This window comes from Carassius auratus, chromosome 48 (genome assembly GCF_003368295.1).
Source record: "Carassius auratus strain Wakin chromosome 48, ASM336829v1, whole genome shotgun sequence".
Classification (NCBI taxonomy): domain Eukaryota; kingdom Metazoa; phylum Chordata; class Actinopteri; order Cypriniformes; family Cyprinidae; genus Carassius; species Carassius auratus.
This window is the reverse complement of record NC_039290.1, coordinates 10,939,187-10,965,321: the sequence shown is the minus strand read 5'-3', so window position 1 is coordinate 10,965,321 and position 26,135 is coordinate 10,939,187. Positions and strand designations below refer to the sequence as shown.

Below are 26,135 nucleotides of genomic sequence, written 5' to 3'. Positions count from 1 at the left end.
CACTAGCCTGCCAGTGTTTTGTTTTCTTACGTGTTTCACACAATCCTGCTTTTTGGCCCCACTTGTGAATGTGCTGCTCTACTGAGTTACTGCCAGAGTGTTGTGCGTTTGAAACATTGGAGGGTGTGTGTTAGAAAAGTGTGGGAAAAAAGAGCCAAAATGTGGCCAAACTTTCAAATTAACGTCACTAGTCCATCCTTACTGCCTGATGTTGGGATGTGTTCAATGTTTACACAGAGCAGTGACTAATAACAAGATTAGCCACGTGCTAAACTTACGCTGCCTGCCATACGTTTACTAAGATCTACTTCACGTGTGCTGCCTGACTGCTCTACATCATGGGACGGATTTTATATGTTTTTAAGATACGGTAAATCGAATTATTGCACATTCTTTCCGACTTCTGAACTTCAGATGCAGCAGCGATGCGTATTAGCACGTCGCTGCACAGAATGTTCGTACACCGCGAGTGTAGATCACGCACATCATTCATACGGTTTATTCATTTCCATTAGATGGAAATTCGGGGACATCGTCACCATTTGAACAGCGAATGAAATCATGGTCGTGGTCGCAGTTACCGTTACTTTGCGTGAATTTCTGTGCGATCGAGTGAAAACGTTCCCATGCTGACCAACGAAAAGCTACGGACTCCTATTTCCACCACCTAAGAAAAAAAGGTTTAAGTGATTTTAAAAGTCAGAATTGGGAGATGAAATGATAACGATACTTTGACCTTAAATGCCGTTATTGTTGCAATCATGACTTTAAAAATTTTAATTACGAAGGAAAAAAGTCAAAAGTCATAATTATGAGACAAAAAAAAAAGATCGAAATTATGAGATAAAAATCCAGTATTGACATACTAAATTGAAATTATGAGATTAGAAAATATATAAATAAATACCATAAATTTGAACTTTATTAAGTGGATTTAGTATCAATTTAATAAACTTTTAAGTCAATTTAGTGTCATAATTTTTTATCTCATTTGTTTTGAATTTTAACATTTAAAGTAATATTTTCTGTATTTGTAATCATAATTATGACTTAGAATGTAATAATTTCAACTTTTTATCTTATATTTGATTTATTGTGTGTTTCACCTTTAAAGTCATAATTTCAACTTTTTGTCTCATAAATGTGACTTAGCATACACATTTTAAGATTTAAAGCCAAAATTTTGACTTTACATCTCATAACTAGGAATTATGTCATTATTATGACTGTCATAATTTAAATTCATAAAGTCATAAATGTAAGATTTCTATCTCATAATCGTGACTCAGTATGTCATAATTCTGACTCTTATCTCATAACTGAATTAGTATGTCAGTTTTGACTTTTAAAGTCATAGCTGACTTTATGTCGTAATATTGACTTTTTATCTCATAACTATGACTGATTAAAGCATAATTAGTTTTCTAATGTGGAAGAAATGGCTTCCATAGAGAGCTGATTGCTTTGATAGTGACTTTGGGGTTTTTTGCTTGCGAAATTTCACAAACATGACAGCACCTTTACAGCTTCAACAATATCAGCGATGACACACATGCTTACGCAAACAGTGACAACGACAAACACACCTGCGCTACCCTCATTTGAGATCTTTCCACACACACACACACACACACACACACACACACACACACACTCACACACACACACACACACACACACTCACACACACACACTCACGGATGGCACCGTTGAGCTCTTCGTCCCCGTCTGTGTTCCTCTCCAAACCAAGAACGCCACACACTCTTCACTTTGAGTTCTCTTCGGATGACTTCTATAGCTCACACTCATCCATCTGTCCTTCATAGTGAGACGCTGTCTTATTCTTTCTTCACTCTCTGTAAAAACACTGCTCAGAAACTAGATGTATCTTATTAAATATCCTGAATATACTGTTATATATTGCCTGACATGAAAATTGTGAAACTTATATTCAAAAAACAAATGATTATCATTATAAATGAAAAAGTGGAAACAGGAAATAAAAACATTTTGTGTTTATATTTGTCTGCAGAATCTTATTTAAATAGAGATCTCAAGGAGCAAGGACTATAGATTACACATATATTTCAAGGAAGGTTTCGCCAGATTTAACTAATTTCTGGTTTCTACAGCCGAACCACTAGCGTTTGACTGGAAACACAACCTTTGACTCTGGCCATGAAACATACGGGAAGTGTTTCCTGATAAGTCTATTTGTTTTACTATCTTAGCTCTGCACCATACACAGCTAGTTGTGTGTTCTTGTTTGCATTGGGTCGTGACCCACCAGTTGAGAAACACTGTGATTAAACACCCCAATAAAAGAAACAAGCCAGTTCCAGAAACTCTGCTCCGATTGTCCAGGACTCTATAAACCCAGACATTTCTCATCAAATGATCTGAGCTGCTCTAAACATCCTTCTTATTGCTCTGTACTCTTATAACTCGAATAATGTCACAAATGTGTCTATTGTGTGTTTTATCCTAAGAGAAACATCTGAGTCAAAGTTGATACATTAACAGGGAGTCTCTGAGCTCTGAAAGAGTAACCCGTAACATTGTTTCACTTGAGTATTTTAACACCGCCTGAGCAACAGAAACTGGGGATGTCCTAAACATATGGCTTTGTTCATCAGAATGTCAGATTTATTGGTCAAATGTGTAAAGATCTATTGAGATTTGACTTCCCTGACAAACTGCTCATAAATAATCAAATTAGGAACACAGAGACTCTTTTCTCACCAGACAGAAAGACTAGAAGAGCAATCCCTTGCTAAAGTTAGATTTTTAACCATGACCATTTGTTTAACCATCCCTAATCAAACACTCATAAACAAGTCAAATTGGGACACATTATACATTAGGACACATAATATCCACCTTGTTTTGCAATGAGGAAGTAAGTGATTTTCTGTGAGAGATGTCAGAGATGTGAAGGAATAAAGCGTCACCTTCAGTCTGATGATTCTCACCTGGTTCCTTGAGCTCCAGAGAACAGGACGAACAAGGAAACACACACACACACACACACACACACACATATATATTAATCTGAGTCATGTTTATAAAGTAATCTATTTAAACATATTTATGATGCAGTTTATTGGTTGTCATTTACAGTTCACAGCAGCAGTCTGTTGGACTGATTAAATTCCTCCTGTGTGACTGTGTTTAATCTCTCTGGACTGCAATTCACTAAAAACTTCTTCCCATAATTCCATTTAAAATTCCATTTGGCCACTTCAATTCTGACACACACACACACACACACAGACAGTACAATTTTTATTTTTATTTCATACATTGTTTAAACATCATTTATGCTACTGGTTGACATACTGGTTTCATACTTGCACCCAAACATGACAGATTCACTAATGATCCTCAGAACCAGAGCAAACCACCCGCCCACATCACAGCAGGGGGCGGGGCTTATCAGTGACTGACAGCTCAAACAGCCAGTGACAGAGCAACTAATCACAGCTGAACAGTCACTGAGAATGCTGGAGTTTCAGTGCGGGGTTTTAGACTGACTCTCTGCCTTCTGATTCTGAAACACAATTAAAAAAAATATATTACATTTTTATGATAAAAACTAATAAATATATATAAATTTTATAATTTATGTTACAAAATTATAGAAATATATGTATTTTTGGATTATGTAATTGAACATGATTAATAAAACTATAAATAAGGACCTTTATATATATATATATATATATATATATATATATACACAAAGATTTTGATATAATAATAACATGATTTTTTCTTTATTCATTTTAGTTCATGTTTCGCTGTTATTTTCTCTTCTCTTTTTTAAATTAATTTACACTTTTATTGTAATCTTTGTAATAATAGTTGTATTTATTTTTTATTTATTTATACATTTCATTTGTAAAGTTTGCTTTACAAATAAAATGTGTTTTATTCCATGAAAATACCCTGGTATGGTGATTATGTATGAATGTATGGCTATTTTCATGGCAAGATGAATGTGTTTTAAAGGAAACAAACAGTAGTAGCATGCAGTAGGCTAGTAATGAAAACAAACAAACAAACAAAAATAACAAATTTAACAAATATTATATATATTTTTTCCATTTCAATTTTGATTTACAAAAAGTAAGATTATTTCTAGTGAAACATTTTTTTAAAACATCCGTTAGAGAATGTCCTGAGTAAAAACGTTTCCTAGAGGCATTTAAAAACAGTTCATTACAACAAAACATGCTTTATAGATCATATCATATCACGTGGTACTTTTATATGATACCTGGGTAAACAATAACATATTCATTTTGAATGAACTGATTTATTCAGTGGAGTAGATTGGCTACAGTGTGTGCGTCTCACCTGTCGTCCTCGTCCATAGATCATAGTTTTCAGTCCCGTGTTCGCGGGGACGTGTTTGAGCACGTGCGGTTGTTTCAGTTCTCTTAATAACTCAGGGCTGCCCAAACCCACTGCAGGACAAAAACAGACAGAACGATTCTCACAATGCAACTGGATGCACACGAACCCCGGCATCAACAAACAACAACTACAGCCCGGGGAGCAGTCGGGGGCTCGGTGTCGTGGTATTGCCAACCTGGGACTCGAACCCACAACCTTACGTTCAGGAGTCAAACTCGCTAACCACTAGGGCACGACTTCAAAACAAATGTTTTCATAGAAATAAAATGGAAATTTATTCTTAATGTTGACATTAATGCTTGCATAATCAAGAAAAAATAAATAATAATAATAAAAAAAAATGACGTTTTGACTCACTCGGTCCTTCAGCGGACACTGGCGAAGAGGGCGTGGCTTTGTTTGGAGTTGTGGGCGGGGTTACACGATCAGTCTGACATAGAGAGAAACCCGGTAAAAAAAATGTCATGTTTTATTTGTTTTAATCATTAAGAGAGTTACTCTTACCTTACTTTCTTCCATCGCTGGCCAATGATGTGCTGTTCTGATGGATTCAAGTTATAAATGACGCATTAGAAGGACAGATGACGCATTTACTTTCCCTCGCAGCCACTTAAACCACTAAAACACTCAAGTTAAGGGTGCTAAAGAGTTATAACTTACTGTATTTTTATATCTAGACCAATATTAGATCCGGTTACTGTGTGAAACTTGCTGCTCCGCCGTTCACCACGATCAAGCATAAAGTCTCATTTCTGCTGCCAAATTAATCATTCACCTGCTTTATGGCTCTAAAGTCCGCCGAAAACACCCTGAAAAAACACTGTATTACACAGTTTACAGAAATACTGAAACTTGTTTCACTAAAAAAACACTAATAAATAGTTCAGGAAAGATCCGTGAACCACAGAAACACTGATAGAACACGTAGAAGATCGTCTCATCTGATTAAGATGTCAAATCATTAACATCTTAAAGACATCTTCTAAATGTCTATTTGATATATGATAAGAAATTTCCTATAGAGGTATAGCAGATGAGCAAACACTCTAGCACACCTACATCTCTGAGACGTCTATTTGACGTCTGCATTTACAGCTGCAATACATCAATAGGACGTTTCCTATCCTTTTAAGATGTTTATGAAGTAAAACTGACGTCTTAAAGATGTCTATCAGTTATTTGTACAAAGCAGATGCTGTACAGAAGAAGAGATCTTTAACAGATATCTTGCAGATGTACCTGTGCTATCTGGGACTGTGATGCACAAGGAAGTTTGAGTTCAGAGAAGCTCAAACTTCAAGCTTTATGTAAACAGTTTGACCATTTCTATAATCAAACACATGAAACATTTACAAATTATTCCATATCATATTTTATCCCAAAATTGAGTACAGTCACATGGGGAAATAAATATTTCATACATTTTTCAGATTGGGAACAAAACCATCTACAGTGAACTACATCTAACAAAACATTCTCCTTCGGACAGCCTAAAATGATTTATAAATACAGATAATGCTTTGTTTTTTGGCTTTACATTTATTTAAAATATTGTAATTTTTAGGGATGCATGATATTGGATTTTTGCCGGTATGCCGATATTTTTCACTCGATACGATATATTTCCTTTTTTGTTTGGAAACAACAGCAAGTCTCTCCTGAGCAGAAATTATAAGCAAAATATTTTTAATTTTGGTTAGTTTTCAACAAGAACTTATTTGTTACAATTAAATATACAATAATAAAGGTATTTTGATAGTACATTAAAGCTTTTGAAAATAACTATAAATAAACAATATATCAGTCATTGCATTCCACCCCAGAAAGATGCAAGGTTAACTGTAACATTTTATTTTAAGATTTAACATTTGTAGATGGCCTAAAGCAAAAGAGTTGTAAAAATTCTGAAAATCTTTTAAAGCTTATAATTTATTTTCAAAAATAAAACATATTACAAATTAACGAATAAATCAGTATATATAATTTATTTTAATTTACAAGTCTCATGTTTGTGATATTTTTTTCATGAAAGCTATAGCTTCTGACCTTTAAATCAAAACATATTCATTATTTTATGACATCAATTACTGTTTTATTTAATCAGAAATGAATGTTATTTGTGTAGGTTATTTTACTTTTAATTGAATTATAAATGGGACAACAGTGCCCCTTACGGAAATCAAACTCCTTACTGAACGGGCTGTGAGACCTGGGGGAGGCCATCACTGCCGCTGCACGTGCCATTACTGTTTACACCAAAGAGTAATTCAGTATGTGCTTTCACAGATTAAATGCAGAGATCAAAGCAGTCAATCTAATCATCATTCAGGAAAAAAAATGCTTCAAGAATGAGCCTCATTGCTGACATGATCTAAGCACTAGCAGACCCTGAACAAAAGTGAGTATTCCTCTTATCAGTGACATATCGGCATAATTTTTCATATCGGCCGATATTTACATTTAAAGTGACCACTTTATGCAATTTTTTGAGGTTGCTAATATTTTTTTATGAGTCTCCTAAAACAGGTTTACCTGCATGAAAGGTGAGAAAACACATTTGTTTTCTCAAAAAATAGACTGAATTTTACCTAATTTCTAAATGAGGTAAAAAATTATTGTTTTGTGAACAACTCAAAGAATAAGTCTCTCTATCTCGCGATTGTGAGTCGTGCACTGTCAGCTTCACAACTTTGCAGATAATTTATGTTAACATACAGCTACATTACACACTGCATGAAAAATTATATTCAAAAAGGCATAATGGGGCACTTTAAAGCCATTATCGGCCGATTCCGATAATATTGTGCATCCCTAAATTATACAATATGCACTAATTCACAAATTAATAATGTAACATGTCCTCTCATATGAATAAATTAAAGTAAAAATAAGATATCAGTGTGTCTCTGAGGGGCAGGGCTGCAGGTGTAGTGTCAGCGCCCCCTGGCTGTGGAGCTGCAGAAGCCGCACAAACTCCTCCGGCATTTTGTGCATGTAGGGGTGCGGACGCAACTGGTCGTAATAATGGTACGGAATGGGATTGTCTTGCAGATCGGTGCCGAATGGCCAGAATCCGTACACGTGCACGTCCTCACACAGTTCCAGCGCTGTGTTAATTAGCAAAAACCCAGAAGAGAGGCGGACTGACTTCAGGCCACGCCCCTTCCATAAACGGTCCAGTGTCCGCAGGTAAATGGGGCTGAAGAACACCACCGGCTGCTGGGGTCTGATTGGATGGAGGATTTTGAGAGCTGTGATGGCCTTTCCAGTGCAGAATGTGTAGGCAAAGGCAGGAATAGCGACGGAGGCATTTTCGTACACACTGACCCGCTCCACCAGGGTGTTGAATCTACAGAAACACAGATCGAAATAAACACTCGTAATCGCTACTGATTACCGTGTTTGCCGCTGGAAATGTTTATTTGGTAGACCTATGGTCTTACAAAATGCTAAAACACTCGTTATGCACATTATTTCCACTTTTCTTCATTGAAAGTAGATGCCTTGCTATGATATGTGTTGAGAAAAGTGAGAAGAGCGAGTCCATCAAAAGTTGGAAAAGCTAAAATCAGAGAGCTATAATTTGCATAAAGAAAATAAGGCATTCTAAAATAAAACACATTTGAAGACACAAGGTTGTAGTAAACCAGTTTCTCAATGATACCAAGGCAAATCATAACCATAGTTCATAAATCAGTGATCAGAATACTAAGGAGAATAATTCTCTTAACCCCCAAACCCTGGGATTTTGTCTGGTGAGATGGCTCTGTTTATCAGTCCTTGGTTCAGTTGAAGAGGTGGACCAGAGCGCGGTTCAGTTATACATAGATCAGTGTGTGATCGCTAACCGCGCCGGAGTGTGATTGCATGAATATTTCTGAGTGGCAGAAGCGATAGATCTGTAAAGCAATATGTTGTGAGAGGGACGTGTGTTACCGCATCCCATACGACTCAAAATAATAAACCACAAAGTTATCAAATCGACTCACTTCACTCTGTTGAGCGAGATGTCTTCACGTGCTATTTCCAACGTATAAATATAATCAATATTTTGTGCGACTGAATAATTCCCTGTATGTTAAAGGTTCTTCATGGAACCATTAAAGCTCCTTTATTTTGAAGAGGGAGTACATGGGGATGCCAGTAATGGCTCATGAATGTGTTTTTTTGGCTAAACCTTTAGTTAAGATTCTTTTAAAACAAGAGTCGAGAGCTTTAACTTTAAATCTTTCAATCTAAATCTAAATGTCCTTATTTAAATGTGAACTGAGCTGGTGTTTATGGATACTGACCGAATCTGACTGGGGTTGATGGTTATCAGATCCGTCTTCAGCCCAACATCACTGTCATTAATCGTCGCCAAATTAAATCTGAAACACAGAGAGAAAACTTCATGTTAAGAGGAAGGGTGAGTGATTACAGGTGGATGTGTCGAGGGAGGCAAGGCATGCTGGGATGTGTTTACCGTATGACGAAGTCTGCGCTGTCAATCTCACGTCCACAGCTGCTGTTCTTCAGGATCCCACCACTGCCAACTACAGCACACCGACCCAGACGACGACCACTCCAGGGGAAATCCTGCACACACACACACACACACACACACACACAGGTGAAAACATCTGCTCTTTTTCCCGAAAGTCACGTGTCCAGTGTTTCTAGTTTGCTAACTTTGTGTTCCAATAGACTGATGCATAGTGTACTTGAGGTCAAACTCAGAACATTACAGTTTTTGCCTGTTGCTTGAACACATTTTGCAAAACTTAAAGCAAACATGACACAACACTGGGAAATATACCATTCACCTCTGTGTCAAATTGAAGCTCTAATATCAAAACCTAACATTCCTTTGTCAAAGTATAACTCTGATGACAAAATGACACATACTTGCATCTTATACATACACTTTCAGATCAGGGGGAACACACTACTTTATATAAAACACTGCAGTCTTTGATTTTCACTGTTTATTCAGAAGGTTTATCTTCAGGAGGCACATTTTCAAAACAACCAAAAAAGCAAATAGGCCTGCTCAATATTGATCTTTACCACCAGGGGTGTCGCACCCGCGGGGGATGTGGGGGTTTTAACACCCACACTTTTCCCGGTGAAAGGGTTCGACACCCGCACATTTTCTGCAGTTTTTTCCGCAGTTTTGCACAAACGCCTTACTACAGTCGTTCCTCCGTTTCTCTGACCGCTCTGTGTCTGCGCTCGCCGCGGCTGCCTCCTCCCCCCTCCCTCTCAAACATGACACCGGCTTTGAGTGTGATCGGCTGATGATTGGCTGTTCTGACTTAAGTCCCGCCTCTCTTGGAGTGTTATCGGTCAGCTCGTGCTGAGGAGGCGGGAACTTATGGCTATTTACATCTCCCTTTTCCAGGTACTTTGAATGAGTGTTTATATGCTTTAGAGGTTTTTAAATAAGCTTGTTTGGGAATATGTTCTGTTAATCGTTTTGTTGACATGTTGAGTGTTTTCGGTATTATATTTCGTTTTTTAGACTAATGCTAATTGCTATTATTGGGATATTGTTTGCATACCTGTTGAAGAACTATGAAATTAAAGTGTATATTATTTTAATGTTTAAAAACAGTAAATTGTTACATTATTTATACCACCAGAGAAAAAGCTTTGTGTGGGCGTTTTTTTCTCTCCTTTTCTGATTTTGCGTTTTTTTCTCCCCTTTTCTGATTTTGCGTTTTTTTTCTCCCCTTTTCTGATTTTTTTTCTTTTTTTTTTTAATGTAGGATTTTTTTTTTTTCCAGCCAAACAATGCAAGCCGGAAATCCCGCACAGTGCCGGAGAATTTTAAGCCCTGCATTTTGTACCCCTCTGTCAATGTGTTCATCATTTTTATTGTTTATAAACAAACCACATCCATCCCCACACTTTTGAAAAGCTTGCTACGCCCCTGTTTACCACACACGTACATTCGCAACCATGGCAACAACGATCGCGGAAACAAGCGAAGATGACACACAAGCATATTCAAACAAAAGCCAACATGGATAAGTTGTGTGAAACAACGCAAAATCGTTACTCACCTATCAAAAAGAAACAATTAAACCTTGGCGTCCGATTCGAGCCCTTCCCAATCCTCCAGTTTCTCTCCACCGCTGGAAAGCTGTTCCGATATTTATGGGGGTCCTACCTCTTTCTTGATTGTAAACCCTCTTTTTTATCCGCCATCTCTCTCAATAAAAGCGTCAGCTAAATGACTAAATGTAATGTAATGTAATATGCGTCCTGTGCACTCAAATTGAGCGCTCTCTTCTCGCTATCAGGACAAGACACGCCCCCTTACCGCTGATTGGCTACAAGTGTGTTTTGGGACACGGTCAGACACTGCGGTCAAAAGCATGTTTCAAAAATTGTTTAGTAACGTTACACGTTTAAAGGAGCGGCGGGCCGGGTCTAATGTACATCGCGGAAACTCAGATTAATCCTCTGTTTACCAATAGAACCTTTTATTGAGAAAGTGAGGGGGACGGATCTGGTTACTATGAATCTGGGGGGGGGGGGGGGGGGGGTCCCCCCCGTCCCCAGTGCCATCTGCGCCCCTGCTAGGCCTACTTAAAAAAAAAAAAAAAAAAAAAAAAAAAATTATCAACACTTTAAAAGTATTTTTAAGATATTTAAAAATGTTTGCTGCACTGTTAAAAAAACACTTGTATCAGATTGCGTTTTGAGAGTAAAAAACAAAAAAACTAAGTCGCTGCTCATTGCATTTTATTAGCCCTATAACTTTCCGAAATAATGAAGACTAAATGCCTGTAGTCTAAAGCTAAATATTTAAAAACATTATAAAAACAGTTATTAGTTTCTCTTCAAATCAAACCATCTAAATGTTAGGCTATAAAAACCTCAATCCAAAAACAAATGAATGTAAGCTGAGGCTGACGCCTACTTCTCTCATTCTGCACGAATCCAAATGTTTCCATGTTCCCGATGTATCTGGATGCTAAAATGTTATTTAATATAAAGAATATAGAATAATTAGTAAATGTATAATAAGTAACGCTGTATATGCGTGTGACAATCGGACTCCAAATTTATCCAAATTACTCCCTCACTCCACAACAAAATAATTTCAATTAACAGTATTTAGAAAAAAAAACAAGAATTACAAATATAAGAAGCTATAGCAATATTAACGACAAAACCGAAACTAATTTAGACTAAAACGAAACTGAAACCAACGTTGGGTTTCTCTTTCGACATAAAATAAAAGTTTCCGTATTTGTGATGTATTTGAATAACAAATGATTATAAAAAAAGCCTAATGTTTGTAAACATTTTGTGTCTGCATTATGTCTATTTCTGAATGAAATATTTTTTTTCTCTAAAAAAACTTATATACAAAATTCTCTCTCTCTCTCTCTCTCTCTATAGCCTATATATATATATATTAACCATGCAGGAAAACCTTTTAAAATATTTTGATAATTTACTGAAAATAAATAAATGACTTTTTAAACCGTTTAACTGATTATTAATTGGTCAAAATCAGCTGATCTTAGTTTGCTGCACTCAGAAACCGGTGACTGTGAACGAATCAGTAGAGCTTTTGTCATCTTTAAATCTTTCTCAGATGTTTCCATCTGTCGAAATTGTTTAGCGCATCTATCTGTGCATGATGATGTCCAATGACTCTGGCCAGCGGCGCTTCTCAGAGTTGGGAATAATCAAAGGAGAGCTGCGGTCCTCGGTTGGGCAGGAAAGGCTAAGCATGCTGCGCTTGAGTGTAGAGACCTGCGCGGGAAGGATTTTTCTGTCCCGCTCCCGCAAAAATATCTTATTTTCTCCCGCTTCCGCGCTCGAACGATCAAGTTTCGTCCCGCTACCGCCTGCAAAATCGCGCGGGTAAAGTATACGTTTTTTTTTTCAGTTTTTAAAAAAATCCATTGCATATTCTGCCTGCTACTCTGTTATTTTTTTCAGTTGCTCCCCTGTTGAAAATAAATTTAAAAAAGAAACAAAGGTTTCATTTTATTTGCGTTTAATTAAATGGATGAAAGGAACGAACATGGAACTTAGAACATAGAAATACAGTAAAAAAGTAAGAAATGTAAATAAAAAATATACCTATTAGGCTATAGTATAGCCTAATGAATTATATAATAATAAAAAACCTGGATTTATTTCATGTTCAAAGGAAAATTAGCCTATACTGCTTAAGAATGCCTTCTTTTCCTCAAACATTAAACAAAAAAAAAAATCCTTAATAAAGAAATAGACCAATTTTAAATATTTAGCAAAATAAATAATTAAAAATAAATGGTATGAAAAAAAAAACTACTAATGTAGTCAGTGCAGGAATAGCCTGTTGTTCATTGATGAGGTCCATGGTTTCATCAGCATCCTCCCATTCCGCAAAGTCTATTTTATTTTAGTCTATTATAAATAAAGGTTTATCTGTTTTTAGTAATTTTATTTTGCTACATATTTCCACTTTGCGGGAGTCCCGCAAATAACTTTATTTTCCCGCCACCCGCACACAATAATATCCCGCTACGCACTCGGTTGCGCTGGGTCCCGCGGTACTCCCAGGTCTCTACTTGAGTGTGGAATGCACATGCACCTACGCCTAGAAAAACTAAAAACTAAATTCATTTCGTTTCTGTTTCTGGTTCTATTCCTGTCAAAATATCGTTTGTTTCCGGTTTTCGTTTTCGTTCCTTGAACCCTGGTTTTTTATATTATTAATTTTATTTTTTGCTTTATCTGAATTCATGTTACTGCAATGTACAGTGCTACAATGTACAATATTGAGCAGGCCTATTTGCTTTTTAGGTTGTTTTGAAAATGTGCCTCCTGAAAATATGTCTTCTGAATAAACAGTGAAACTCAAAGACTGCAGTGTTTTATATAAAGTAGACTAGTGTGTTCCCCTGATCTGAAAGTGTATGTATAAGATGCAAGTATGTGTCATTTTGTCATCAGAGTTACATTTTGACAAAGGAATGTTAGGTTTTGATATTAGAGCTTCAATTTGACACAGAGGTGAATGGTATATTTCCCAGTGTTGTGTCATGTTTGCTTTAAGTTTTGCAAAATGTGTTCAAGCAACAGGCAAAAACTGTAAAAACAAAACATGATCAGCATGTCTGGGGTGTGAGTCCTCGTACATCATACTGTACCTACACATATTTGCATTGCTTTGACTGTTCTCTGTAGATCACGCCTTGTTGCACGCCACGCATGGTTGATTATATACAATGCCTACATGCTATTAGTCAAACTACTTTTCAGTCGTTTAGGCAAGTTAGAAATCATGTCCATGAGAAAGTGGATCTATAATCTATACATCTTGTAGGGCTTGACAAGTTTGACAGGTTTGTGTCACATTCAGAGGACAGATCTGGCCATAATCTATGTAAAATGAAACATTTAAACAAAGATATAGTTTAATAATTTAATGAGTAAATGCATATTAATAACACACCTCAGGCATCATGCTGTGGATGGCTGCGTTTACTGTGTATGTTTTTATTTTGCTTGTTTCATATGGGATGGTCTGATTGACGGCTGTGTTTCGTTTGGTGAGGAATAACGATCCTGTGGCGTTACAGAAAAACTGCAGCTTCAATCTGCCATAGACACACACACACACACACACACACACACACACACACACACACACACAGAAAGTTTATTAGCATTCAAAAGCTTTATAAGAGTAATCTCTGTTAAAATGATCTCAGCATTCAAAGGTTTATTGTTTTAACTGTCTTGTTAAACACAGTCTGAACATTAATCACATGTTTTTTTTTTTTTTTTTTTTTTTTAAAGCTGGCACATTAATCTCATGAATCTAAAACATCAAACACATATCACAATCAGATAGAAATGATAAAGCCACGCACATATTTTCATGCTGCTTTTAAGGAAACGTCTGCAGTGTTATGTGTCATGGATGCATTAAAGAAAGTAAAATCCATTATTAAAACTTTAGAATAGGATTCTTTTGAAAACTCAATATTAAAATATCAACTGAAGATGCATGAGTGGATCTCTTAAGTTCAAAGTTTAAGTAGCTCAAAAGCTCCACAAGTGCACTCAGAGATAACAATAACTCAGGAATGTGAGGCATCAAGTTCTTCTTGTGCGTCATCTTTCAACACTTAACAACTTCATCAGTTTAGACAAAAGCATCTGCCAAAACCAACAAAGACACACAAACCTGTTGACCTCCCGCTCAGTTGTGTTGGATTTGTACGGGCAGCTCATGAAATCTGATAGCTCCCGTGTGAAACTCTCCATTTTAATACTGAGAAGAAGAAAAATACATTTAATGATGTTATCTCTGAAATAGAAACGTCACTTCTGATCTTGATTCTCACGCACCTTTTGGCCGGTTTGATAATGGAAAACTTGCGTCTGAGTTTAGCACACTGCATCTGCTGAAGAGTGTCCGTCATCCCATCTCTGAATGAAAGAACAAAAATTTCAAAGCCACTGTATCATATTTCAATTTTATTTAATTTATAAGGAATTAAATTATCTACATAATCAAACTTTGTTGTCACACTTGATCTACTGCATGCCTTCTGTTTAGAGTTTTTTTAATCCAGTCAGAGATCTTTTAGTGTAACTTTAGCTGGAGCTTCTTACTCTTAGCTAAGTTTGTGTCTCTGATTAAACCTGAGCTGTTTTTATTTTCATTGTCCCACTCTATCAGTCTATGTGAGTCATAAATGCCTGATTTATCAGAAATGTTACGAAACAAAACTTTTTTTTTGTTTCAGTTTTTGTCTGAAAGTTAATTAAACTTCTACTTCAAAAAATGAGATCTTTCAACTATTTGTAGTATAATATGAAAGAAAAGCAATTACCCTGGCTATTTGTTTATTTATTTTAGATACCTTTACACATATCCTCACAATTATATTCCTTCTTAGAGAAAAATGGTATCTGTGAGGATTTCCAGTCAGGATTTAGACCGTATCATAGTACTGAGACTGCTCTCCTTAGAGTTACAAATGATCTGCTCTTATCATCTGATCGTGGGTGTATCTCTCTATTAGTTTTATTGGATCTTAGTGCTGCGTTTGACACAATTGACCACAACATTCTTTTGCATAGACTTGAACACTTTGTTGGCATCAATGGAAGTGCATTAGCATGGTTTAAATCATATTTATATGACCGCCATCAGTTCGTAGCAGTGAATGAAGATGCAGTATGGAGTACCTCAAGGCTCAGTACTAGGGCCGCTACTCTTCACGCTTTATATGTTACCCTTGGGAGATATCATCAGGAAACATGGTGTTAGCTTTCACTGTTATGCTGATGAGACTCAGCTCTATATTTCTTCACAGCCTGGTGAACAGAATTTATAGTCGATATAAAAAAAAAAAACTGGAAGACAAGTAATTTCTTACTGCTAAAATCTGAAAAAACAGGTGTTAATTATAAGGCCTAAAAACTCTGCTTGTAATAACCTAGAACACTGTCTAAGACTTGATGGTTGCTCTGTCAATTCTTCGTCATCAGTTAGGAACCTAGGTGTGCTACTTGATCGCAATCTTTCCTTAGAAAGCCTGTTTCTAGCATTTGTAAAACTGCATTTTTCCATCAGAAAAATATATCTAAATTACGGCTTATGCTCTCAATGTCAAATGCAGAAATGTTAATCCATGCATTTATGACTTCAAGGTTAGATTATTGTAATGCTTTATTGGGTGGTTGTTCTGCACGCTTGGTAAACAAACTACAGCTAGTCCAAAATGCAGCAGCAAGAGTTCTTACTAGAACCAGGAAGTATGACCATATTAGCCCGGTCCTGTCCACACTGCACTGGCTCCCTATCAAACATCGTATAGATTTTAAAATATTGCTTATTACTTATAAAGCCCTGAATGGTTTAGCACCTCAGTATTTGAATGAGCTCCTTTTACATTATACTCCTCTACGTCCGCTACGTTCTCAAAACTCAGGCAATTTGATAATACCTAGAATATCAAAATCAACTGCGGGCGGCAGATCCTTTTCCTATTTGGCTCCTAAACTCTGGAATAACCTACCTAACATTGTTCGGGAGGCAGACACACTCTTGCAGTTTAAATCTAGATTAAAGACCCATCTCTTTAACCTGGCTTACACATAACATACTAATATGCTTTTAATATCCAAATCCGTTAAAGGATTTTTAGGCTACATTAATTAGGTAAACCGGAACCGGAAACACTTCACATAACACCCGATGTACTTGCTACATCATTAGAAGAATGGCATCTACGCTAATATTAGTCTGTTTCTCTCTTGTTCCGAGGTCACCGTGGCCACCAGATCCAGTCTGTGTCCAGATCAGAGGGTCACTGCAGTCACCCGGATCCAGTACGTATCCAGACCAGATGGTGGATCAGCACCTAGAAAGGACCTCTACATCCCTGAAAGACAGCGGAGACCAGGACAACTAGAGCCCAGATACAGATCCCCTGTAAAGACCTTGTCTCAGAGGAGCACCAGGACAAGACCACAGGAAACAGATGATTCTTCTGCACAATCTGACTTTGCTGCAGTCTGGAATTGAACTACTGGTTTCGTCTGGTCAGAGGAGAACTGACCCCAACTGAGCCTGGTTTCTCCCAAGGTTTTTTTCTCCATTCTGTCACCGATGGAGTTTCGGTTCCTTGCCGCTGTCGCCTCTGGCTTGCTTAGTTGGGGTCACTTCATCTACAGCGATATCATTGACTTGATTGCAAATAAATGCACAGACACTATTTAACTGAACAGAGATGACATCACTGAATTCAATGATGAACTGCCTTTAACTATCATTTTGCATTATTGACACACTGTTTTCCTAATTAATGTTTTTCATTTGCTTTGACGCAATCCTTTTTGTTTAAAGTGCTATATAAATAAATGTGACTTGTCTTGACTTGACATATTGCAATAATATATTGAATTTCTTACAATATGTTATTTTTTTTATTTTTGTTTCCTTAAAATGCGCACAACTTCCAGTACACACACAAGAAAGTGCGTTTATGTGTTTGTGGTTCTGCTGCTAGAAACTTTAGAGGATTTCGCAATCTTGGTCGGCTTTACTGGACTTCACACTGAAGATGGCAAATTAAGCAATTTTGATAAGAACTGGAATCACTTTTTAAGTAAACACCATATAAATAGTGGTTAGACTAGCCAAGTTGAAGAGGAACATAAATATAGAAGAAATATTATTTAATTGTGCGAGAATGTAATTTTAGAAAATGAAACAGAAACATATTATGAAACATTGTGAATAAAGATCACAAAACAACTTAGATTATGATATTTATCTGGTAATACTGGAATTTCAATAACTATTAAATACTGAGAAGAATATGGGAGAGTATTTAAGCATTGTCAAGAAGGAAATTTAACCGGTGTTAATGGTAAAATAATATATATGGTTGAGGAATAAGGATACAGTAAAAGAATATATAGTTCGATTTCAGTCAGTCACTCTTGATGTCAGTGATATTCGATGAATTGGGATCTCGCCAGAGGCAAGTGGCTCTGTTGGCTCTGGCTCTGTTTCAGTGGCTCTGTTGTGTCCTCTGGCACGGTCTCTCTGATCCTGGCACATTCTCAACTTTCGATGACTGGCTCATACTTGCACAGTCTCGCAATCAGTTGTTTGCAAACAGGCACCTGGTGCTCAGACACCTCAGCCAGTTGGTTCTTTGGGTCAACTGGGAAAAGAGAATACTCATGCCAATGCAGAGGATCTCTTTTCTCGTCATGGAGTTGGAGTCAGTCAGTCCAATGTCCAGTACATGCACTGCAACAGTACATGGATAGAACAGATCTTTGTCTGTTACAGTGAACAGCAGAGGGAGAAAGCTGTCTTCAAGCAGAGGATAGCCCACTGGATAGAGGATGCCAGCACCAAGACTTGACCAAGCGATCTTTTGGGTGACTAGTCCAAGTCTCTAACCATTTGGTTCTTAGCTGTTTCATCACAGATTGTGGCATGCCATGTTCTGGCAAGGTGTGTTGCTGGGGAAAGCTGGGGTCATGGCCTAGTGGTTAGAGAGTTTGATTCCTAACCCTAAGGTTGTGGGTTTGAGTCTCGGGCCAGCAATACCACAATTGAGCTGCCCTCAAGCAAGGCACTGAACCCCCAACTGCTCCCCGGGCTCCGCAGCATAAATGATCCCCATAGTGTGTGTGTGTGTGTTCACTGCTGTGTGTGTGTGTGTGTGTGTTCACTGCTGTGTGTGTGTGTGTGTGTGTTCACTGCTGTGTGTGTGTGTGTGTGTGTACATGAATTCTGAGTATAGGTCACCATACTTGGCTGTATGTCACATCACTTTCACTTTTACCTATTAAGAAATAGTAATGGTTAGGTTTAAAGGTAGGAGTGAGGTTAGCAATGTTATCCTGGTTTCTCCCAGGATTTCTCTCCATTTCTGTCACCGAAGGAGTTTTGGTTCCTTTGGCTTGCTTAGTTGACTGATTGCATAGACACTATTGGAAGAGAACTGATCTGAATGATGAAATCACTGAATCATTAAAGAAAAGTGACTTTATCTGAAAAATTGCTCAGTTTTTGTCTTCTCGCATCATTGACAAACTATTTTCCTGTTTGATGCAGTAAAGCTGCTTTGACACAATCGGTACTGTATAAAGGTAACTTGACAAAAATGCAAGTTTTGTGCTTGTAAGTGTTACAGACTAACACCTCTAAACAATACGTTTAAACAATGAGGCCAGGCTGGAATAACAGGTCATGTTGCTTACCAAATGACTAACGAATCAGTCGCTAACCCTAACCCTAACTTTTCCTGGACTTTTCCTGGACTTTGCCCAGCTGGTGGAATGACCTCCCGTGCTCCTCATTTTCAAAAAAACATCTTTTCGGCAGCACTTGACCAACTAATACTAGCACTTACCTTTTCTTGTCTATCCTATTCTTAAAAAGAAAAAAAAACCATGCTAGGGGTTCTGTGATAGACAAACTGAAACTACTGTAGTTTTTCTCTCGTTGGTCTGATTGCTTCTGTTGTTCTTATTTGTAAGTTGGGTAAATGCATCTGCTAAATGATTAAATGTTATGTAAATATAACGTGAATTTTTGAATTTAAAGTACAAAAGACTTAAAGGATGGATATTTGTTAGCATGGGAGATTATAAGTTCAAACATAAATTACACATAATATTGAATGTTCTCAAAAAAATTCTGAAAAACATCTTAAGGACTCCTCAGGATACAAAGGTTTAATTACTGGCTTATTTTTGAAAATATTGAACATATGGCAAGTAATATAATTAATCAGAGGTAGAGTTTTGTGATGTAATATTTATACTCGGGCTTTTGTGTTAGAGTTTGTTATGTTGTTAATGCACAAGCTATTACTGAATTAAAGGAGACAATGTGTTTGGAAAATTTTCAACCCAGAGGTTGAAAACCGGATGTTCACAAAGTAAACATTTCTTCAAATTGATGGAGTGTTTTAACTTGTTAACCAAGAGAATTGTAAGAAAAGCCATGACACCAGATTCTAACATTGTACCCAAAAGACAGAAGGAAATGTCAGACGTCACAGGTTTCAGAGCTACTTCCAAGGTACTTCACCTGGAAGCTCAGATTCCCTTATTTGACTCTGCAAATATTGTCTGAGCTCCGGAGAATCTGCACATGTCTATGAGGAACTCAATGGTGTTTGATTGGACCACAGGAATTAACTAATAGAGACTCAAATCCACATATGACTAAGCTTAATAATAAAGCAAAAACTAAGTTTTGCTCTTTGATGATGTTATCTATTGAAATATAACTGACCAGAAAATTATGAAGGAAACACATCCTGAGTGGAATATAACATTAAAGAAACATCCAATACAATTACTGTAAATGAATGCAGAAGAACTTGAACTTGTTTTTTTTTCTGTGCTATGGATATCAAATGAGGACAAGCAATTAAATATGAACCATCCCTTTAAGATTTCTAGCTGTACCTGTTGTTCCTGATATACAGGTTCACAAAAAAATTGTTTCTAGTTTCTTTACCAACTAATAAGATTCGAATGGTTTTAATAAAAAAACGGTCTAATGTTTCCCCAAAGGGTAAGAATCTAAATCCCTTCTGTTTGTATCGTGAGCAGAGCGTCTGGAGTAACAGGATCCACCACAGGGAAGTCAAGTACTAATCTCTTATTAAACTGATCCCTTGATATGAATGTTGATTCAGGAACACTTCCTTTTGTAAATTACAATAATGAGGTTTAACTCATTGCAGAAAGATCACAGCTGCTGAATATTTCTTATAAATGCATCACCAGTGTCATTTACAAACAGAAGTGGGATATTATTATAGCAGTGCTCTGATTTCCTGATGAAGTTATGAATGTTCTTGAAATTTTCATATATATATATATATATATATATATATATTTTAGCGAGTTCTCTACAAACTGAACAGCAATAAGAACAATGGCAATGGCTTTGTTGAAGGATGTGGCACTTTATCTGGACTGAAAGACTGAAGGAGTCTGGATCTTTGTTATTGTTGTACACACATCACACACAAACTGGATTCGGAAATATGATTTCGTTTTTTTGTTTAATTTTACAAATATTCAAAACTAGATAACTTCCAGATAATACGAGCTCATGTTGCCACACCCACTGTATTATATTCACATTCACAGCTTAACATTATGTATTCATGTTTTTACACTTAATTCAAATCATTACAGTTTATTTGCATGATGCGTTGTCTGTTTTCGAATGTGCGAACGCATGTCTATTAAAATTATTTGTGTGCACTTTTATGACAGTCGCTTAATTAGATCGAGTCCGGGACAAATCAAAACTACATGGCAAATCTAAAAAATGTCTTTCCTGATTAAAATTACAATAAATTTTCAAGCTAAAATTAAAACATTTAAACCACAAAACTTAATGACAGCAATCACACTATAGTGAATAATAATAATAATAATAAATTTTCTGGGGACTCAAAGCGCTTCACATTGAAAGGGGAAATGTCCTCAACCCGCACATAGTGAATAAACAATCACTTAGAAACTACAACCTTATATCAGTCTCAGACTTTATAACAGTCCGACTTAAATAAAACCCTCAGCATGATTTCAATTCGAGATAATTAATAAGATATTCAGAAATATTGAAAATGTTCACCTGGATGAGTGTGTGTTGCGTGTGTAATAAAACATCACACACACACCCTGCAAGAGGATCATGACCATCAGGAGCCTCGAGACCCGCACGAAAAAAGCCAACGCCATCAGAGAGACATATGAACAAGTGTGTGTGTGTGTGTGTGTGCGTGTGCGTGTGCTCGATGGGGTTAAAGTCCCCCCCCATCCCCACACGCACGCACAACCCCGCCTCCCTCGAAACTCGCCCTGTAAACCAGTTTATACGAATACCTTGTCATTTGCATTGGGCAAATTTGTCAGTGAAAATCATTTTCCTTATGTAGCTAACATCTGTCTGATAGAAAATGTACTATAGACATATCGCGGATGAGCAAATAAAAAAGACCAAAATTATACGTGGATACTGTTGTAAAAATAAATAAATAAAATAATAATAATAATAGTGATAATAACAATAATTCTTTATATAGCTGACTATAAGAGCGCCTGAGGGTGAATTATTATGTTGTGCAACATTTATTTAGAACATTTTGTTCCCGTCCTGAAAATAATCATAATTATTCCTCTGCGTCGAGCCCAACGTGATGGAGCACGCGCTCCCTCAGATTTTGGCTCAAGTGGAATTTGAGTGAAGCTTCCAAAAGACAAAAATAGCCGAATATTATTTTTTAACATCCGATAGTGATTATATGGTTCAGTGCGTCGATCACGTCACAGAGGCGTGCACGTGAGTCATCTCTGAATGCGCTCGCTCACTGCATCCCGCTTTCTGGTCAGAATCAACGTGTGTACGAATTTGTAAGTAAGAGATTAACTTCACAGTGTAAACGGCTTCAGTGATTTTTAGGGGAGTTTTTGAGAGTGCTTGAACTCTAAACTGAAGTCAGTGAAAATGTTTTTTGATTACAGTGTCTTACAGTGTTTTTTATTAAATTCACATTAAAAACACAGTCATTCGTACTAAAAATATTTTATGGCATGACACTGATATCTGTTACTTAAGTGACTAGACAGCTCTTTATACACTTATACTTCTTGCCATCGCACACTAGATCAACATAATCTATAAAGATGTAAAATGCATCTACATATTTGAGAACCGAGATTCAAGATTTTTTCGAATAAAAAGGAAAACATAAATGAAACATAAGTATTAGTGTTGCTGCCACCTGTGACGTGTCGTGCCAACCCCACCCGCGCCCCTCGATCATAAAGCCGGTGACACACTGGCTGCGTGGCGTGAGCGTGGCGTTTCTGCTGCGCGTCAGGAGCGTGGCGGCTGCGTCGCGTTTTCTGTATCTTTAGCAGAAGCGTGCTTGACGCGGTGCGGCGCGCTGCTGCTGCTGTAGGGGAAATAGAGGGAGATCGCCGACAGACCAGGGTCTTGTCTTCACGACAACAATATCTATACTTCATGTTGAGCATAAATATAAAGCCTGCTGATAAAGGACACCGTCAACAGTTTTAACGGCAAAATAGACTGTTGGACAGGTGCAATATTTGAAAATCGATAATTATTATTATTTTTTTAATTACATTTATATCTGAATTTATGTCAACCAACTTTTGAAACATCAAAATGTCATGATTAATATATATTTGTGTATATAGACATATTTTCATATTCTATTTTGCCTGGAAACGCTTCCAACACGCGCGCGCGTCTCGCTTGAAAAATAGGCGTCGGTTCTATTTCTAGCATGCACGCGTTTTCCGCGCGTCTCACGCAGGCAGTCAGCAAGCTCTAACCTGTTAACATGGGAGCCGAATTACAAACCGACACGCCAGGCATCCAGTGTCACTGTCTATGTCGAGGCTTGAGAGGATTTTCAAAAGGTAGAATTATATTCCTCTCAAACTTGAAAGAATATGCACTGCTGTTACCCCAGCTCACAGAGATCGTGTTCTGGCAGGTTCACTTTAATGACTCTGAATGACCGTCCAAATCTTATCTGGTGTTTCAATGTTACCAATTTCAGAAGGTTCAGAGAACACTGAACAGAAAGTGTCGTTGGGGGGTCATTTCAGTCTCTGTGTCCCCCTCCACCGGGGCTTATTTCTTCCGGATCCTGCGGTCCGGTACCCGTTTGCGCGGGTACGGGCTTCTGACGAGGTTCACCGGACTAGAAGCGCCGCTGCTTTCAAAGCCCACTAAATAATATAATAATTGTCACAAATCTACATAATCTTACCCTAAGCTGGAAGATTGTATATTGCAGACGTTTGTCTTTTTGTGACTTGAATGAAGTCTGTAGCTTCTAGCAAGAGGGTCTGGCTGCAGACTTGCACGTGCATTCTCAGACACTCGCACTTCCGCTAGTGACATCACTTGCAGACTTTATTTATTTATTTATTTTTTTCTACTTTTTGTTTGAATTTCCCAACATTTTATAACAGTAGCCAGGTGGCGAAGAAAATGAAATAATAAACTAAATTACAATGTCACTTGCACTCTCTGCTACCTCGACACAGATCGTGCGTGTTGCCAATGGAGACAAGACGCTGTGGTGGTGATTAAACGTTTTAAGCATTTTTCGTTTATATCACTGTCTTTGTCTATTAAGCCCTATTATGTGTTTTATTTATAATTATTTTCTATAGGAGGAAAACATTTAATGTATACAATTTAACGCACTGCGTTCTGTACTCGTCTGCTCGTGTGTATGGAGCTGATCCTTTTAAAATCACTTAATGCATTTCATAATGCACGTTCATATTTGCTGGTCTGTATATATGTTGAGTCAACAAGATATAGCCTAGGCCTACTGAATTGTCTTTATCATCTTAGTCTGTTATTAGGCCACATTAAGTGTTCACATTGTGTTCATAGCCATCTGCTTGCCTTGCAGTACATTAAATAATAACTATATCGAATTTGGTCTTTTAATTGAACTTAACGTATCCTAATACATTATGCCATATTAAGTGTTTGTTTTTTTCTACAGGAGGAAAACGCTTAACGAAAGACTTTGTGTATAGTAGTAGGCCTACTAATTTAGTTTTAATCGTTTAATCACCACCACAGTCTTGTCTCCATTGGCAACACGCACGATTTGTGTTGATTGCAAGTGACGTCACAGGTAGCGGAGAGTGCAAGTAGCGATTGCAAGTGACATTGTAATTTAGTTTATTTTTTCTTGTCTTCACCACCTGGCTACTGTTGTAAAATGTCGAGAGATCAAACAAAAATATATAAATACCTTGCGAAAATTAGCCCTGCTAATAATAATAATAATAATAATATACATTCAATGCATGGTTATCGTTAAGTCATGGTGACCCAAATTAACCATGTGCTTTTGCTACTAGCCACTGTGTTTAACGCCCAGAATCGGCCAGAGCTCGGGCGCATGTGTGTTTATAACAGATGTAAAACAATGAATCGGCTCATGTTCCACCACAGATGGTTACCAATAAACAAACAATACATTTACATACGTCACACACTCACAGGAACGCCCACCTGGAAGGCAAAACGAAGCTCTGCTCTGACCAAGGGGCAAGGAACTCGACCGGAAGTTGAAGTCGGGTGGGGGCTGCCATCTTTTAGCAGAACTTCACTTGCGTTAGCATTCCCATTGACTCCCATTCATTTTGGCGTCACTTTGACAGCGAATAACTTTACATCTGAGGCGTTTAAAGACTCCGTTTGTCCATTATTTATTTCTAAAGATACACGACAATGTATAAAGGGCTCCATTACCTTTTATGTTACATTATGGCCCCGTATAAACAGTTTTTGTAAAAAATAGGCTAACGATTGCGTCATAACCACTCGGCTCTCTGTCGCATTACCGTACAGACAGGAGGAGAAGCTCGCAGGCAATTAACTTAATATGGCGTACTGGCGTTACATTTTAAAATACTATACAAAATAATTAATCAGAATACTTACTCCTGCTCACTCACGAGAAGAACTCCCCGCTCAAGCTCGCCGTCTCTGCAAGATTAACGATGGCAGTTTGCACGCACAGCTACTTAGAAGATTTACATCTGTCAGACAGGTTGCTGACGTCGTCAAGCTTCGTTTGAGTCTGCGCGTCAGAAACGGAAGTGCTAAAAAACGCTAAAACTGGGCTTCATTTGTCTCAATTGAGTTCCAATGGGGTCGCTGTGTCCATTTCTTTTACTGTCTATGGCTCTGACTACCAGTTATTTTTACGCCGTTTGCATTAATTAGTAATGTCGTGAAACGTAAATATTAAAAGGTGAAATTCAGTAAACACCTTATTGATGAGATATATTTTGTACAAGCAAGCATGTGAACCCAGAATACAAACACAATGTTTAAAGTTTCACGTTAAATGTTTTCCCATAGAAAACCATAAGGAAAACACTGACCTCATCTGCTTGCCTAAAACTAAACTATAACTGAATATGCATCATTAATATATTGATGACTGAATTTGATCTTTTAATATTGTTGTTTTAAATAGCCTATAAGGCACTTTAAGTGCTTTTACAATGTTTGTGGCAGTTTAATGATTAAAATATTGCCGTGGGTGCAAATGGTCAAAACGTGCGTTTTGTTCACATACATACCTTTTGTATTATTTTTTTTGAGAGGTGATCTCAAAAGTGAGGGGACAGAAATT

The 26,135-nt window shown here is 37.2% G+C and overlaps 1 protein-coding gene across 1 annotated transcript; it reads right to left on the bottom strand.

The window, feature by feature from the left end:
- Positions 1-6,500: 6,500 nt before the first annotated feature.
- LOC113065856 (alpha-2,8-sialyltransferase 8E-like) lies at positions 6,501-21,706 on the bottom strand. Its single transcript, XM_026237406.1, has 7 exons — positions 21,560-21,706; positions 14,770-14,850; positions 14,606-14,692; positions 13,868-14,012; positions 8,885-8,997; positions 8,712-8,789; positions 6,501-7,768 (listed from the first exon to the last, which is right to left on the bottom strand). Exons 1-7 carry the CDS (start codon positions 21,664-21,666, stop codon positions 7,315-7,317), a joined length of 1,065 nt encoding a protein of 354 aa, XP_026093191.1. The 5' UTR covers positions 21,667-21,706; the 3' UTR covers positions 6,501-7,314.
- Positions 21,707-26,135: the final 4,429 nt, after the last annotated feature.